General features: G+C 63.9%; 1 protein-coding gene across 2 annotated transcripts in view; it reads left to right on the plus strand.

Moving 5' to 3' along the window:
* Positions 1-17,640, plus strand: part of LMF1 (lipase maturation factor 1) — an 81,933-nt gene extending 64,293 nt beyond the window's left edge. The window contains exons 6-11 of one of the 2 annotated variants that reach the window (XM_059415761.1): positions 5,463-5,630; positions 15,622-15,805; positions 15,921-16,074; positions 16,190-16,373; positions 17,013-17,125; positions 17,421-17,640. In XM_059415761.1, coding sequence (XP_059271744.1) covers positions 5,463-5,630; positions 15,622-15,805; positions 15,921-16,074; positions 16,190-16,373; positions 17,013-17,125; positions 17,421-17,595 — 978 coding nt within the window. In that variant the 3' untranslated portion in view covers positions 17,596-17,640. The remainder of the gene's footprint in view (positions 1-5,462; positions 5,631-15,621; positions 15,806-15,920; positions 16,075-16,189; positions 16,374-17,012; positions 17,126-17,420) is intronic. The other variant, XM_059415762.1, reaches the window with a different exon arrangement.
* Positions 17,641-17,898: the final 258 nt, after the last annotated feature.

The following is a 17,898-nucleotide window of genomic DNA, read 5'->3' on the forward strand; positions in this document are numbered from 1 at the left end:
AAGCTGCGCTTCGACCTGGTTTCCGACACCGTTGCTGGCTCCTTCTCCCGTCTGTCCTCCCGCATCGCCCACGGCTTCTCTCGGGTCACTCCATTCTCACCACGGCTCCTTGGCTTCCCTTGGCTCACGAGCGGGAACGTCAGGGTTCACAGCACGTCTCAGGTGTGTCACCGCGTACCTGTGAGTGACATGCTGCTCCAGTGAGCCCTGGGGACCGGTAGGGCTGTGGCCGCGATGCTCTCTCACTCTCCCTCCCAGCCCCCCGTGGCTGTGGTCACACAGTTCCCGTCCCAGAAACCGCGTGTCGCGGTGCTCCTGTGTTTGTCCACGGACTTGCCACTTCCAGGGCTGCTGCTCTGCGTCGACTGGACCCAGCCCGCCGTCCCCCCACTGCCTGCCGGACGCCCCTCATGTTGCTCACACGTGGGCTCGCTGCCGGCGGGCTCCACTCAGAAGGCCTCTCTCCTGCCTGCCTGGGTGGTGTGCAACAGGTACAGCACGCGGGGGCAGACCACACCCATCCCTCGAAGACAAGGGTGGGACCCGGCCTCTCCCCACCATCGGGCAGGAAGAGCCCCCGCAAAGCGGGGTGGTCGGCGGCAGCTCTTGGGGTGCCACCGCAGCTCACCCTGGTGTCCAGTCCTGCCCCACAGCACTGTGACTGCTCCTGTCCCATGGGCCCTGGGGCGCCCTGTCACATTCATAGCTCGCTCCTCCTCCTACATCTTGGGTGGGCCTTGGGTGGGCGGGGGCGGCGGCCACCGCTGGCTCTGCCTTGGCCTCTCACTCGGGACGGAGCCTTCAGCCCTGACATCTGGGGCCCCACCCGTCCCGAGGCCCGTGGGGAGCCGGCCGGCAGCTGTGTACAAACAGCATCCATCTCCGGGTTTTATCCTGAGACCCTCACCAGCCAGATGCCAGCGGTCCCCCCTCCTGCCGTCCGGGGGCCACCAGCAGGTGGATGCCTCTGGTATACGGGGAGGCCCCCCACCCCTCAAACATATGGGGACTAAGAATTCCCAGTGGCCTTTCTGTGGACACCTCAGTCCTGGGCTCAACAAGGGGCAGGGGTCCTGCAGCGGAGGGCTTGTGACTCAGTCTTCTGACGGAACAGAATGCAGGTGGCTTGACGATTTTCAGAAATTTGTTCTTCAGACAAGAATTACACATATACCCTTCCTGACTGAAGCCTCAAACACATAATTTACTATCCCCGAAATGGGAAAATGGCTGAAAAAGCCATTTCTGTCTCTTTCGGACTCACCACTGAGGCCTGGAAGGGAAGGTGTTGGAACAAGCATGAAGGAACGTTGCTTTCCCCAAACCCTACAACTGTTTTTATCACCCTTCGTGTTTTTCTTTTTTAAAAGTGTCTCTTCTTAAGGGAACCAGCTGTAAAGTGTTCCTGGGGTCAGGGCTGGCCGGCCGCCAACATCCAGGCTGTGCAGCACTTGGGCCACTTGGCCACAAGGGTGAGCGTGGCTGAGCTTCCTGCCAGAGGCAGCACTGGGCACCCCTTCCCCCGCTTTATGGGGTGTGATGTTCCAGACGCCGTTTCCAGGGTTTACAGCCAGATTCTACGACACAGTGGGGTTTTTCCCAGCTTCAGTGCAAACAAAAATAAAACTGTCCTGGGCTTGCAGGAGCAGGAAGGCCTCGGGACCCTCCCCGGCCCTGCAGAGAGGGCAGGTAGAGCTGACACCCCCTGCCCAGCAGACCGTAAACCCACAAGAGGAGCCCAGTCCCTGCACGGGCAGTGCAGGCACTGGAAGACAGAGCATCCCTGGAAGGAATTCCACGCCGCGGCTAGCGTCTGTCCCCAGGCATCAGCTGGCATTTCCACAGCACGGTGGGGCCCGGCTGCTCTGAGCTCACACCTGCCGACCCCGGCCCCACTGCTCCCCCAGCCGTGCAGCTGCTCCCTGCTGTGGTGGCAGGGATACTTCTGCTGAGCATGGCTTCTCGGCACTCCCTAGGCATGTGCTGACCAGAACTGGCAGTCGCTGCCCCACAGAGAGGATACGTTTGGGCTGGAGCCCTTCTCCGAACCCTGACCTGCCTCTGCAGTGCTCTCCGTCTGGGCTCCCGCCGCTACAGGCAGGACCCAGAGGCTGAAGCAGGTGCACTGCCGGGTCCCCTCCTCATCCCTGGTCCCAGGGGCCAGCCTGCAGAGGACGCAGTGAGCCCGCCCTGGTGGACAGAGCCTTGCAGCCCAAAGGTGGGGCCAGTGCCCAGAGGCCTCAGGGGCCGCTCAGCCTCACTCCCTGCCCCGGACAGTGTATCTCTTATGGCAAATGCTGAAGCCAAGTCGTGCTCTCTGCCCTGTCGCCACCCGCACCGCGGCCGGGCACCCTCCATGGGGAGGAAGTGTCGCAGGTGGGGGCCTCTGGCAGTTTCTCCCGGATTCAGAGAGGAGCATGGCTTCCCTCCCCAGGCTCCAAGCAAGCGCGGCGAGTTGTGTTTCTTTTTCTTTATACACGCATCCTACCCTCAGCCAGGCCTGCCATCCTGGAGGAGTCCTAGAAGGTCGGCCGTCACTAGGGCCCTCCTTGGGTGCGGGCGGCCCCACACCTCCAGAGACGCGGAAGTGACCCTGTGGTGCGTGCACTTCTGGGGCAGTGACTGCTCCGAAGGCAAAGGGAAACCCATCTTCTCCCTGCATCTGTGCTCGTTCCCCTCATGTGTGCACCCTATCACCACGGTGGCCTCGACAGTCATGTGTCTCAAGTGCTTTTCAGAAGCGCGCCAGCTGAAGACTCCGCAGAACGGGCACCAAGACCTTTGTCCTTTTCGGCCATCCGTGGGCCGTCCGTGTTGGAGGGCAGAGCACATGCGGCCGCCTGTCTGGAGACCCTGTGGGACAATGAACGGGAAGGCCGCGTCACAGGGACACGCGCTGCACTTACCCACCCACGAGCAGTGGCCGCCATGTGCCCATCTACCAAGTATCAGCCACATGTCGTTCCGTGGTTGCTGGGGACTCAGTGTGGCAGAAGCCTCAGGAGGGAGCAGATAGGGTTCAGAGGTCTCGTGGCAGGTGGGCCCCCCATGCTCACAGGTGGGAACAGGTGTCGGTGGCCAAGAGCCCCTGGGGTAGATGAGAAGAGACCGGTCTGCCTCCCTGTGCGGCAGAAATCCGCTCGGAACGCGGTGGGACGCACAGCCCTGTGAGCGAGACGGCGTGGGTGCGGCAGTGGAGACGCTGTCACTCGCCTTTTTCTCTACTTGCGCCCACGGAGGAGCCCAGAGACAGCAACCCCCACGCCCAGGCTGGGTGCCGGCTCCCAGCCTGCCCTAATGGGGACCAGGGCTCCTTGGGGAGAAGAGAGGCACCGGGGGCAGCAGCAGCAAGGGGTTCTGATGACCCTGGGGCATCTTTAGGGCCAGAAAGTCGGGAGTCTCTGGAAGGGCTGTGGACACATCAGAAGTGGCCGTGAAGAAAGCCCATGTGGCCACGTGAGCGCTGATAAACAGGCTGGAGGCACACTTGACCTTGCGGTGGAAAGCCAGCTCACAGAGGCAGAAGGAACACTGGCCCCGGAAGTCACCACTCAGTGGCCAAGGGAACCCCAGATTCTGGCGAAAAACGTCCCAGGATGCTGGAACACAGGAGGCTGCTTCTGTCTGCCTCACAGTGCCAGGCGGGACCCGACGGACACCCCTCAACCCAGAAGTCCCGGCACAAAGCACCATGCCACCCTGGGTCCGCCGGGACAGCCCTGTCACCCCTGCGGGCCTCCTGCCGAGAGCATGTGCCCCAGACCCGCCCTGAGGGACACGAGGCACATGGGCTTGGCTGTGTCCTGACGTTCCAATGAGAGGCTGGCGAGGTGCAGGACTACAGGCCACGTGGCCTGGGGCCGCCCTCACACCAGCCAGGCCCATGGGCGCAACGGCCCGTCGTGGTTGTGCTTGCCAAGTCACGGGAGCACTCGCCCTTCAACGCTCTGGTGCCGCGGGGCCCAGCTGCCCACCCACCGCCGCTCCTGTGGTGGGAAGCGGGAGAGCATGGGCGCGAAGTGTGCCATTCGGGGGTTTTCTTTCCTCTTCTGACTTTTCTCTAAGTCAGAAATTGTGTCCGAATGAAAAGTTAGCAAGGGAACGAACTGGATGGGACAGTGGCCCTTCCCTAGTGGCCGTCCTTCCCGGGGCCATCTCCAGCCCTGAGTGGTGGGCAGGGGCAGTCAGCCGAGGGCTGCCGTTCACGCGACTTTTTCCCGCAGCCTCTTACCTGATCCCGCCGCCCCACGTGTCCTGGCAGGAGGCTCCGTGCCCCGAGGGCAGCACCGGGCTGGCACACCTGGACCCGTGGCACAGGCACCTCCTTGTGTCCGGAGGGGAGGGGGGACACACACCCAGGGTAGGGGTAGGAGAGCCTGCAGCCGGGCCGAGCTGGGGAGCCGGGTGGGGCCAGCACAGGCCTCCAGGGGCAACGGCAGGGGCTGCACACCCGTGACGAGTAGACATCATTTTGTACCAGAACCATGTTGGAGTTTCAAAACTGGAACCAGGTCAGCCCAACTGCTGTTGCCCGTTGTCTCTGAGACCCCGACATTCCCCTCACTCAGATGGCGACGTCATGGCCACGATGGGCAGGCGTGGAGAGAAGTCCCAGGAGGAAGAATGGGGCACATGAGGGGCTTGTGCTCAGAGCCATAGTGGCGAGAAGAGGAACAAGGCCACTCACCTGGGCTGGGCTCCCCTACACCTGCTTTTGGACGCCCTGGGTTCCAGACCCGGGTGGGGGTGGCGGGTGAGCCGGGCCACACGCGGCTCCCGGAACCAGAGCGCTCTGGGTGGTGGTCTCCTCACGGATGGCTGCGTGTACCCACCCGGGCATCGGGCTTGGGTGGGAGGCTCCCAGCCTCGGCTGCTGCCAGGGCTCTGGGGGAAGACTGGGCCACTGCGGTCAGAGGTATAGGGCCTGTCAGCTGGGTCCTGGGGCGGCCAGCACCACGGCTGAGTCAACATGCAGGCCTCCCGGGATGCTCCCCCCCGCCCCCTCACACATGCTCGGGGGCTGTTCCCAGGAACACACACGCGGCCGGAACCCCCAGCTTCCACCGGCCTCCAAGCGGAAATTCCCACATGTGAGCACGGACCTGAAACCTGGGTTCCCCTAGTGCTCATCCCTTTGCTTCTGGGTCCCCAGGACACTCAGGGTGCCCCCCGGGGCCCGCGTCAGAATTAAAGGAGACCAGGCAGGGGGAGGGCGCCCATGATTCACACCCTAAAGCTGAGACACTTGGTTCTAGGTCTGATATCTTGGCCACAGGCATCTGAGCTGCCGGAGGAAGGTCCATGGGACTGGTCTCCCCTGAGCCTTTCCCAGCCAGGACGCTCTCCTGGGACAGCCAGTGGGCACAGAGTGGGCAGGGCCGGGCGGCGTGGTGGGGGTGTGCAGAGGTCCCCTGCGGGGTGGAGCTCCAGGCTTGGCTCACGGGCCTCCTTCTGTCCCCCAGACACAGCCAGTGCCCAACCCTATGGCCTACTTCCTGCACCAGTCCCCATGGTGGGTCCACCGCTTCGAGACCCTCAGCAACCACTTCCTCGAGCTCGTGGTGCCTTTCTTCCTCTTCCTCGGACGGCGAATGTGCACCCTCCACGGGGTCTTACAGATCCTGTTCCAGGTGAGCCCCCACCTGCATCATCCCTGTAACTGTCGCTGGGAGGACAGGCAGGTGGCCTGGGACGTGCTCCTCCCTTGCGTCCGGGAAGCCGTCTGTGGTGGGTTCTAGGGGCATCCTCCCACAGGGTCATCCCTCTCCTGGGTGAGCCGTCCAGCCCTCGTCAGTCAGGCTCCAAGGTAGAGGCTGGTGCTATGTTATGTCCACGTGGACCATGGTCCTGAGCCCTCGCCTGCCGCCCTGCCTCCCCCCAGCCGTCGGCCTCAGTGCCCGTGGCACCAAGCCCGCGCCCCCTGAGCAGTGCTTCCACTGCCGCCGTCTGGGGCCTCTACTCTCTGGGCCTCTCCTTTCCCTCAACTGGGGCATCTGATCATTGATTCCCAAGAAGAACTCCGTTGGGACTTGTAAATTCCTTGTAATTTATTTATTTGACAGAGACAGTGAGAGAGGAACACAAACGGGGGAGGGAAAGAGGCAGAAGCAAAGCTGAACTGGGAGCCTGACATGGGACTCGATCCCATGACCCCGGGGATCATGACCCGAGCAGAATGCAGACACCTAACAACTGAGCCACCCAGGTCTCCCGTTTCCTTGTAATTTAAATTCAGGCAGCCGACCTGGAGGTCATCATTAGCTTTGGAGACGGAGTGTCCAAAACTGGGATTCCAACTGCTCTGTCATAGCTGCTGTCCTTGCCGGGGGACAGCTCGCAGAGGGAAGGGCATGGGCGTGAGCGTTCTGGGAAGTGCGTGCCCCACCTCGCCTGCCCACAGGGAGAGCCAAGGGCCTTGGGCCGGGGAGGGCCCTCCCCCTCGGGCTTTGCCCCTCCCTGTGTCCCGTAGTTGGCTGATCTGTTGTTCCATCGGTGGAATTTCCGGGTGTTTCCAAGTCTTTGTGGTAACAGGTAAGGCTGGGGGCGGGGGGTGTGAAGGGAGGCCCGTGTCCAGGCGGGCGTGACTCCCGTGGTACCACTGTCGTAACTAGAGCAGCGAGTTGTGCAGACGGACCCCATACTCAGGAGGCCGCAAGGGAGCGCATGCGCTCCAAAATCTGAATGCGCTCGGGGGTAGACGTAGAAAGGCATGAACCACGTCCTGTTGCCAGTTTCCAGGAACGGCCAAGCACAACACAGAAGCAAACGCACGGGGTTAAGCAGGCATTCAGGGTGGGGGCGCCTTCCCCGAAATCGCTAGGTCTGCGGCATTTTGCAGTTTCTTGCTACGGTTGCAATGACATGGGCATAGGGATGCCCACTTCTCGTAAATGCGCCGTGACATACATTAAGTGCGTGTCCTGGGGTCTCACCGTCCCCTGCCCTCCAGCCCCGAACCCCTCGCTTTACCTCCTCCCTGTGCCACGTGTCCACCTTTGTCCTATTGTGTGGCCGAGGGCCTGACAGCGGGCGGCGGCGTGCAGAAAACACCGGCAGTGTCACGGGACTGCCTTCGGGTCCTCGACCACAAGGCTGGTCCCCGCAGCGGCTATGATGGGCACAGGAGCTCTGGTCCACACCGGGGTGTGTTCATACGAGGCACCTTGCTTTTTGACACTGTAAATGCCATCTTTAACTACAACATCTTCCTTTGTGCTACCCAAGCATGCCAATACCACGGATGCAGCCATCGTCACGCGTGCCAGCCTCTGCGCCGGACAGTCCCGGATAACCATGTGCTCGCCCCGTGGCAGTTCCTGGAGTGGCGGCACACCAGCAAGTCGAGCTCCCCGCGACTGCTTCCTGCGGCTCGGGCGGTCCGGGCCCTGCCCCCGTCCCAGTGCTTGGGCAGGCAGCGCCGGGCTCCTGCATGCTCTCGAGGGCCCCAGCAGGGAATGCTGGTGTGGGCCACCCTTCCCCAAGTCCCGTCAGTTTGTGGTTTCCTTGGGCTATTTTTAGTCACTGAATTAAACACGTGGTTCTCTCTGCACCTGCTGTGAGGAGGTCACTTCACACTCCCAAGTGGCCAACGTGGTCCATCACGGTTCACCTCCCAGGACGAACGCCTCTTCGGTCACCCTGCACACTGGGATGCGTCCCGGGGGCTGCCTGGCCGGCGTGGGTGTGCACCACGCATGGCCGTCGCTGCAGGCCGTGCAGCGGTGGCGGTGACCTACCTGGCTGTGCTCCCGGCAAGCAGGACAGAGGCAGGACTGTGGGGGGATGGGGACTCGGCCCCTGGGGCTGGCGGCTGGGCCACGCCCATTTCTTCTGAAGGCAGACTTAGCAGCAGACGTTGTCCTTGGGATGGGCGGCGTGTCAGAGCAGAGCGGCTTCCCTAACAGAGCAGCCGTCCCAGCCGGCATCTTTGGACTTTCACATCTTTGTGTTCCCTCGTCTTCCTTTCATTATTCTCAGCATCCGTCTTCTGACTCAGTGGTTACACACGTGCTTCCCGCGGGTGACGTGCTCCCTGCACGACTCCACGCCCAGATTTCCCCCCCATGCGGCTGCTGCGGCCACCCAAGAGCTCAGGCCCGGGCCTGCCACCTGCTATCATCCCCCGTGCTTCAACCGCTGTTGGAGTAACATTCTTGTTGTGGACGGTCACAGATCTGCAGAAAGACACAGCACAGAGCGTGGATGGTCCCAATGTCACCGTCACATGACACGGCAGTAGAGGACCCCCTATCCATGCCACGTGACACGTTGACTCAGGAGCCCAGACGGACAGCGGGATTACAAGTTCACTGCAGGGTCACGGGCACTGTGCATCCTCTGGGTTCGGACACATCTAGTGATAGGTGTCCGTCGCACTGTCAGTCAGAGTCCCTCCACCACCCTGACAGCCATCTGTGCTCCCAGACCCCTCCCCGCCTCAAGCCCAGGGCAGCCCCTGACACTTGGCCTTCTCCAGGGCATCCCGTGGCTGCAGGCGTCCGGGACACTTGCTCTCCAGACGTCCCCTCACTTAGCAGCACACGCTCGGGGGTCCTTGTTCTCCCGGCTGAAGCGCTCACTTCCACCGTGGAGCAACCCTCTGCAGTCCGGGCGCCACAGTTCACACATCAGCCAACCAGACTGGGCTCAAGGGCAGCGCTGCGGCTGGGCTGGTGAGCCCTGCACCCCCCCCCCAGGTAAGGGCCACCCGCCGGTAGGTGGGGGCGCAAGGGCCGCACGCCTGCCGCACCCACCCTGAGCCCTGTGCTCCCACGGTCCCAAGCCAGCAGAAGGCGACTCCGGGCTGGCTCAAGCGCCCCTGATGGGGTCCACCAGTGTGGGCACCACCTCGTGCCGGACCCTCCCCTGCTGTCCCAATTCCAAGGTAACTCGGACGATCCAGCCCTGCACAGCTGGGAGTGGGGCTCTGCGTGGCTTTGGGGTCACCGTGGTGACAGACAACTGCCTGGGGAGGGGACTAGGGGGTATTCATTAGCCCCCATCCACCTTGGCTGCGGACTGCTAGGGACCCTCTCCAATCTCTAAACCTGCCTGGGCCTGGGGGAAGCAGTGTCCACCTCCCGCTTTCTCTCCCCAAAACCTGACGGCCGGCTGTGACGAGTACCAAGGAGAAGCCAGTTGTCCTGTCACTTGAAAGAGTAAGTGAAGGAGGTCTGCTACCCTGGGGCAGACTCAGCTCTCCGACCTGGGACCCTCTGAGTGCCCTTGTCCACAGAGTATGTGGCAGGACTCCTGCTCCAGGCCGGCAACTGGTTAGCTGGACCCGGCTCAGCGGCAAGTCCGAACCCCAGCCCAGGCCACCAGTGTCCCCACAGCATGTGGAGGGGCTCAGGGCTCAAGAGTGGATGGCTCAGCCAGGAGCAGCCTCGGGGTTGGGCCATGACCCGGCCCTGGGGGCGGCTGCCCGGGTGGGTAACAGTGGACAGCGGGCGCCCCAGGAGCGCAGGGCGGGGCCCAAGCTGGACTTTGCTGGCCCGCAGCTCTGGACGTTATTCCAGAAGACCAGCTCAGGAGCTTGCCTTCTGTCCCCCAGAGACCTGGGGATCCCCTGGTCCAAGCATGTCCCAGGAGTCCTCGCCAGAGCCACGGTATCACTGTGGCTCTCCAGGGTCCAGTGCGCTGCCCAGCTCTCTGGAGCAGAGAGGATGGCCGGACAGCTGGTCTGCTGCCATCCCAGGCAGTCTGGGGCTCTGGTGTGGGCACAGCCTTGCGGCCGCAGCTTAATTCTGAGGAATCCCCGCGCTGTGCCAGGGGCCGGTCACTGGGGGGAGCAGTGTACAGAGTGGGGGGGTTATGCTCAGTCCTGACAGGCCACGCTTCTCCTGTGCCCAACAGTCCGAGGGAAACCTCCAGATCGGTTGTTTCCGCTCATTCCTCCGGGGGAGGGCTGAGGATGTGGACATGCTCCTCTCCTCCTACGCTCGGTTTACACAGCTGTTCCGGAGGGTTCTGCGAGGCCACAGGGCCGCTGTCCACTTGGAGAGGTGCACGTGAGACTCAATGGGAGAGCTGAACCGCCTGGGCCCAGACGCCCCCCGCCTTGTGACATTAAGCCTCGAGTCAGGGAGGGACCCTGGCAGGGGCAGCATCTGTGAGGGACAGGAGTGGGCACCCTCCCTAGTGGGACCAGGTACTCAGAGGCCAGAGGCTCCTGGTTGGAGCAGAGAGACCCGTCTCCGCCTCCCATCATGTCCTGCTCCTTCTACCCTCTGTGACTTTGGTCGGAGTCAGGAATGGGTCATGGTGAGGGTCATCACCAGGGCAACAGCCAGAGGGAGCTGCCTCCCCCGGCTCCTGAGCCACACGCCCAGAGCTGGGGTCCCAGGACACACAAAGTTGCCCATGAGCACGTGTGTCCCCTGGGACGCCTACGCTGTAAGGGAATAGAAAAGACGTCCAGAAGTTATTCACGCGCAGATGGGCTGTTCTTGACCTGTGCCCCTGCACGCAGCCCGGAGTCCGTGCGGAGAGGCCGCCGGCCGCTGTCCTCCAGTCCCTACACTCCTAACGCTTTTGCCACTGCGGTTCAGAGCCTGACCGCATTCTTGCAGCACGGCTGTGCCGTCTGTGCAGGGCCCCGCCACACTCCCCCGTGCTCACCATGTGACTCTGCCCCTCATCCCGCTGGTGGTGTCGTAGGTTATCTCTGATCTGTTCGTCACTGTCCTCAATCAGAATTCTGGGACATGATCTCTCGGTACTTTCTCTGCCATCCTCCCTTCCCGTGGCACCCGGTGTGTCTGTCGGGCATCCGGTCCCGTCACAGTCCGTGCTGCGGCTCAGAGGGCACCTCGCCTCCGGGCCCTGCCGTCCCCGTGCCCACTCACCTCATGTCTGGGTGGGAGCCGCTCCGTTGCTGGCAGGCCCGTGGCCGCTCTCGGAGTGTGTGTGGTTCTTTTCACACTTGTCGCATTTCTCCTGCTTGTGACAGCGTCTCATAAATCCACTCTCTCGTTCGTAGAGGCTGCTTGGACACGCTTATCCACCAGTTCCAGGTTTCCCCCCGCCTCCCATCTATTCTCCTGAGCCCTTCTCCTTGGCTCGCGGGTCCTCAGGCCCCGACGGGACGCCAGCTGCCATGGGCCGTGGGTGAGGGTGCGGACGCCGTGTCCTTCTCTGTGCTAAATCCCGCCCTGCCAAGCAGCTCTCCTACTCACGGGTCTAGCTCATGGTACCGGGCGGGTCTGACGGAGCCTCCGAGGAAGGGCTGGCTTAGCCTTCCTCGGGGCTGGGCCTGGCGGGGTCTTTGCTATGTGCCTGGCTTTCCCCTAGGTCTCCACCATGTTCTCTGGGAACTTCCACGTGCCTGGGACCCTGTGGCTGGCAGACGCAAGGGCACCCTGGCCGTCCCTGCGCTTACTGGCCTGCGTGCCTCCTTCCGGCACAGCGCCAGCCCGCCGCCTTGACCTCCCCGGCATCAAGCTCTGCCCTTCAAGGGTTCCTTCCCTGGTCCGAGGCCCGCTAAATGCCTCTAGGGAGAGCAGAAGCTGGCATGGATCTGTGTGGCTGCCTGGGCTCAAGCGTCGCCAGCCCTGTCCCCCGTCCAGCTGCAGCACTGCTCCCGCCTTCCAAGCCCTTGAGCCTTGAGAAGCCAGTCACCTTGGATGCAGAGTCAGACTGTTCCTGGAGAGCCACTGAGTGACGGCACAGAAGGGTCGTGGCTTTGGGACGCAGGGGCTCTCTCCACTTATCAAGGACGAAAGGGCATGGTCAGTGGTGGCCCACCAGCGACCGATGGCTCTGTGGGAGTCTTCAGAAACTCCCAAGTTCATGCCTGCTGGGCTCTTCTCCGCAGAAGTGGCAGGAAGGGTGTGCCCGAGTGTGGGATCAGATGGTTCCAGGGACACAGACAGGACGGAGATGCTGGAGGAAACGGGGCACCTCGGACAGGCTCCCTGGACTCTCCTCTGTCCCCATCCTCACCGCTGGGGGTTTGCACATGGAACTCAGGGAGGCCCGGTGCCTGGGCGGACAGGGCCCCGGGGCTCTGCTCCGTTCTTAGGGGAGCCAGACCCCACGGCTGCGTGCTGCTCTCTCTCCAGACGACACCTGCTGTGCCCACACCACGTGACCACCTGCGCTCCAAGCCGGGCTTTGTTCCAGAGGGGGGAGTGGGCGACCCCGCACGAGGGCAGCCCCGCAATGCCGCAGGACACCCCCTGCACTGTCCTCCCACTCACGTCCGAGGCCCGGCATCCACGGGCGACTGGCCCCGCGCCTTCCATGTTTCAGTCTAAATGTTTACATGGTCTTAACATCGACTTCATCCCAGGACACGAGGGGCCCTATGAGCTGGCAGGTCACTCTGCTGGGGCGTCCTGTATAAGGGCTGTCGGGAAGCCCCTGGGGCTGGTCGGCGGGTCTGCCCTCCCCTCAGCGGCAGGCGGCTTTGGGCCTGGGTTGCTATGGGCTCTCAGCATGGCCGCGAGGGGCCAGGGGGTGACGCCATGTCTCAGAGTGGCTGCCGGCTGGGCTCGTCGCGCCTGGAGAGGTTGGCCCCTGGCCACGTGGCTGCCGGGCCTTCTACTGGTGACGGTGGCCGTGTGTCCGGGCGGTCTGAGGGTTGCCGTGAGGGTTTGCCCAGACAGGCCCCTCGTGGCTTGAGGGGGTTGCTGATGGCCAGCAGCTCAACAGGGACTCTGAGGGGCAGGTGTGAGGGCCCCCACCTGCCTGGCGCCCCACCCGGCACAAGCACGGGCTTCGGGCCATGGGGGACGTAGGCAAGGTCACCATCTCAGAAGCCCTCAGGCCATACAGAGCAGTGGAGGGAGCTGCAGCCGCCACCTTCCCCTGTGGCCGCAGAGAGCTGCACGGAGACCGCCAGTGGTCGGCATCTTGACGGGGCCCCAGACAAACAGGACGTTTCCGTGAGCGTGCAGAGACCTGCCAGACTCGGCCAGAGCAGCCCAGACTCCTGAGAGGAGGAGGCAGAGCCGAGCTTCGGGGACACCTGCCTGCCTGGTCTCTTGCTCATGCAGCAAGGAGAGACTGGGGAGCTGAGAGGAGTGTGAGGGGCCGCCGGCCCGGGAAGACGAGCTGGGAAGTCAGGCCCCCGGGGAGGAGGCACAGGGATGTGGCTCGCAGGTGGCTCCGGCAGGAGCCCCAGGGCCCCACCTGGGGGAGAGACTGCGGCCCAGGGCTATTAGTGTTGCAGACAGTGAAGAATGAGAAATCATCGATTTGGGGGATCAGAACCAAGAACGCTGGGTTTCCAAATTAATCCTGGGAGAGCCGTGAATCCACACATCTCAGGTCACACCTTGTAAAATGCCATCGTAATCCATAAAACTGACACGACCCATCGAAAGCACGGCTCCTCCTGCCAGACCCTCATTAGGCTGGCGTCTGGGACCTCACATTCGTCCCTGATGGCCGGGATCAGGACCCGGCTGAGACGCAGGGCCAGTGGTTGGCCGTGGGTCGCCTCCTGCAGGGGACAGCTGAGGCAGACCAGCGCCCAGTAATGACAGGCCCACCGGAGAGGACGAGTGGGAGCCTGGCTGCCGGGAAGCCCGATCTCGACACCCCCGCCCACGCCAGACCACACCTGTCCAGTCGCCCGCGCGAGGGGATGGCCTGCTCTGCTTGGTGGATGGCCGTGGGCTTCTGAAGGTCACGCTTGTTGCAGAAATAATGTCCGTTCGGTCATGCATGTGGATGAACTCTGGCCCTTCTCCTCCAGCCTCTGGGGTGACTGTGCGGTGTTCTGGTCTCACCATTTTTCGCAGTCGCCATGGAAGCATGTCTGGCCACTGCCCAGCTCACCAGGTCCCCCTCCCATCTTCACTGCTCCTGGGGCGGCAGGTGGCGGCTAGTGATTGCCGTTAACGGCTTCCTCTCCTGCCTCAGCCTGGGGCCGCCTCTACCCTTCCCAGGACTCACCCCTGGGACAGTTCTGGAACCCGCAGAGACTCTGCTGCAGCCCCACACCCGAGTCCACGTGAGGAAGAGCCCTCGGCCTCACAGCGCACAGAAAGCGGATTCACAGCAGCACATCACAGCTGGGGTACGTCGTCATCCTCGGAAGCCCAGAGGAAGCCAGCACTGCCCAGAACGTGGGCACAGCACGGTCGTGAAGCTCGAGACATGGGTAACTCAGAACCTCGTGAAAAGCAGACTCCTCTCCTGGAGATGCTGTCACTGGCCACGCGCCTCGTACGGACCACAGCTGGGCCAGTAGGTGCACGGGGCCCCCAGCCGGCTACGCGCGGTCCCAGAGGCAGGGGCGAGTGCACAAGCCACAGAGCCCACCAAGTTCAGGAACAGGCAGAGTGACAGGCGGCAGCGGTCAGTTCACAGGTCGTAGGGTGGAGGTTGGTAGCTGTCTGGGATGGAAGCTTCGGGATTCTATGGTGGTTTGCACAAGAGTCAGCATCTGGGAAAAGCCTTTGCACTGGGTGCTTCAGAAACGCGCGACCTCCCACGTGTGTCCGGGAGACTAAGGAGCAGAGAATGCCAAGTGGCCAGGGACACACTGCTCCTGATGGGCTCCTGAGCCCATGCCGCCGTGGGGCCACCGTGGGGCCACCGTGGGGCCACCGTGGGGCCGCCTGCTCCCACCCAGACGCCTCCTTCCCAGGGGCCCCCTCAGCAGCCGCGGCCTCGGAGGGCTGGCTGGGCGCACAGTGTCCCCTCATCGCCCTCCAGTACCCAACGACGGTGTCATCATCAGGCCAAAGATGTTATTTTTAAGTCACTAAGCAACCTGCAACACATGCAGCTGCTAGAAGGACGCTCCGGAAGTCTCAGTGCAAGGTGGCCTCAGGTGCAGCCCCTCGCCGGCCAGCAGCTCACCGGGCAAGGGGCTGAGCACGCAGGACAGCCCCGGCCGTCGCACTCCGGCCAGAGGCTTTGCGACCTTGGTTCTTAAGACCAAGAGGCTAAGTCGTCTCTAGGGTGAGCCCCACGGGGACGCTGCTGCCACCCGGTTATTACCAAGTCCTCAGATGAGCCCAGTGGGACTGGGACACGGGGGAGGCCCGCTGGATGTCATCTAGACCCTGTGTCACCCCCGACGCTTCGGCGGCACAAGCCAAGGCTGCTCCAGGCCTCTGAGGGATGGTGGCCTGCCCCAGGTCACGGTGCCCAGAAAGTGGAGGAGGTCGGGCTCCACGAAGCCGCACGGAAGGGAAGGTCAGCCACGCCCATCCCAGCATGTACCCAGGTCCAGGCCAGCCTCACGCAGAGTCACTGAGGACATGGCTCGGGGGCTGCTAGATATGGAGAGTAGGGCGGCCAAACAGGGGCCCTCATCCTGACTTCTGGGGGAGCAGCGAGAGCCTCGTCTACCTCCCGCAGGACTGAGGACACCCGCGGACAGTCACCAGCACGACGGCCCCACACTCAAACTCCAGCCCCCGGCCGCACAAAGCCGCCGGCTCCCAGGTCTGTGGGTGGGCGTCGGGCAGCCCCAGAGGCTGGAACCAAGGTCCTCAGGTTGGGGCACACCAGGGCTCTAGTAAGAACCGCCTCCGATCAGCTGAGGCGTGGGCACGCACGGGGCCTGGCCCTCCAGACGTCCCCCCACACCAGCACGGCAGCCGCCACATCCTCCAGAGTCCACTGTGGGCCTAGGCTCAGACACTGCCCCATCCCCTCCAGGCGGTCCTCATCATCAGCGGGAACCTGAGCTTCCTGAACTGGCTGACCATGGTGCCCAGCGTGGCCTGCTTCGATGACGCCACCTTGGGGTTCTTGTTTCCCTCCGGGCCCGGCGGCCTCAAGGACCGAGTCCTGAAGCTGCAGGAGGAGGCCGCCCAAGGGCTCCGGCCCCCGCCAAGATACGGTGAGTGGACAGCAGAGCCACTAGCCAGAGTCCCAGCTTGGGAGCAAGGGGCCGCCGAGGGTCTGAGCCCCGGAGCAGAGCTCAGCCCACCGTCCCCCTCTCTGCCCCCCACCAGGCTGCATGGTACGGCAGGCGGTGCATGTGGCCCTGGGCATCCTGGTGGCCTGGCTCAGTGTCCCCGTGGTCGTCAACCTGCTGAGTCCCACGCAGGTCATGAACACGTCCTTCAACCCTCTCAGGATCGTCAACACGTATGGCGCCTTCGGAAGGTACGGGCGCGGCAGCTCCTTGCCCCATCCCCTGTGCGCACACGCGGGACCCAGGGCCCTGAGGGAGCCCCCCGACCCTCCGTGTGCCACAGCCCCCTCCTTGGTCTCCCCACAGCATCACCAAGGAGCGCACAGAGGTCATCCTGCAGGGCACGGCCAGCCTCAACGCCAGCATGCCGGATGCCGTGTGGGAGGACTATGAGTTCAAGTGCAAGCCCGGTGACCCAGGGCGGCGGCTGTGCCTCATCTCCCCCTACCACTACCGCCTGGACTGGCTCATGTGGTTCGCAGCCTTCCAGGTAAGGCCTCTGCTGTCCTCCCCACCGGCTGGGTTCCCAAGGCTGCAGGCCCCACAGTGGGGACGCCCGAAGTGTGGCTGGTGGGGTGCGATCGCTGCCTCACATGACCACCCCACTGCACACATCTTCCTTCTGGGTCTTTCCCTTGGTGTTCCTGCAAGCACAGGCCCTGCCTCTGGGCAGCAGGGCCCCTCCCAGGTGGGGTCTCCGCATCCCCTGGACCGCCTCCATTAAGGGTCTGTGGACGCAGAGGGCCACAGTGTCACTATCAGCGATGGCAGGACAGGCCTGGTAGGGCTGTCCCTGTCCCGTCTGCCTGTGCAGATGGTCGCTCACGTGCGACCCCCAGGGCTGGCAGGTGCCAACACTGAGAGGCCACCACCTCGCCCCCCCAGAAGGGGACCGCCGCAGGACTCCCCCCTCTCCCGCCAAGAGGGGCCGTCCACAGACACCTGCCCAGTGAGCCAGGGCAGGCGCGGGCATGGGCCCACCTGCCGGGAGGGCTGACCCCCCACCACACCTGAGGGGGCGCAGGCGGGGAGCTGAGGGCCCTGGGCCCACGGCTGGGTTGCCTCCCCCAGAGGGCTCCCTGCGTCCCCGGCTCTGCCTGGAGCCCGCGCCCTCTCCCTTCTCGCCCAGACCTACGAGCACCACGAGTGGATCCTGCACCTGGCAGGCAAGCTCCTGGCCAACGACGCAACGGCACTGTCCCTACTGGCCCTCAACCCTTTCGAGAACAGGGCGCCCCCCAGGTAGGTACCCCCTCCTGCACGGGACCCCTGTGCACTGCAGCCTTTCGGGCCCCTCCTCCAGAGGCACCCGCAGCTAGCTTGGAACCCCTGCAACGTGCGGGTGCAGGTCCCCTGTGCTGGGAGCCCCCCCAGCCATGGCCAGTCCGCAGGGCCTGCGGGCTCCGGGCCTGAGGGCCCTTCTGCAGATGTCACCTGGGCCCCTGCGGTCCCTGGGCCGGGTCCGTGTGCCACTCCGAGGAGTGGCCACTCGGCAGGCAGCGGGACAGGCCGCCTGACCTGGGGTCTCCCCTCACAGGTGGGTCCGGGGAGAGCACTACAGGTACAAGTTCAGCCGCCCGGGGGGCCGGCACGCTGCTGCAGGCAAGTGGTGGGTCCGCAGGAGGCTCGGGCCCTACTTCCCCCCGGTCAGCCTCCCAGATCTGAAGGACTACTTCCAGTCGCGGGAGTGGCCGTACCCCGAACTGCCGTAGGAGCGGCCTCGGGCCTGCGCGCAGACCAATAAAAGCAGGAGCCCAGCTGCTGGAGTGAAGGCTCGTGTGCCCGGGCCCCGCTGCCCTGCGTCCTGACCTCTTGGGAAGCAGGCTCAGAGAGCAGGGGCTCCCCGGGCCAGCGGGTCCCCTCCTTTTGTCCTGAGTTCGTTACACAGAGCCCCTGTAAAGCCCCTGACCCCGTGGTGTCCACTGGCACCTGCCGTACAAGGGAGGGCGGGTCCCCAGTCAGGCCCTTCTGCCCGGACAGCTGAGCCCCATTCACTGCCTGGTGTGGCCCCAAGG

The sequence above is a fragment of the Mustela nigripes genome, chromosome 11, assembly GCF_022355385.1.
Source record: "Mustela nigripes isolate SB6536 chromosome 11, MUSNIG.SB6536, whole genome shotgun sequence".
Classification (NCBI taxonomy): Eukaryota; Metazoa; Chordata; class Mammalia; order Carnivora; family Mustelidae; genus Mustela; species Mustela nigripes.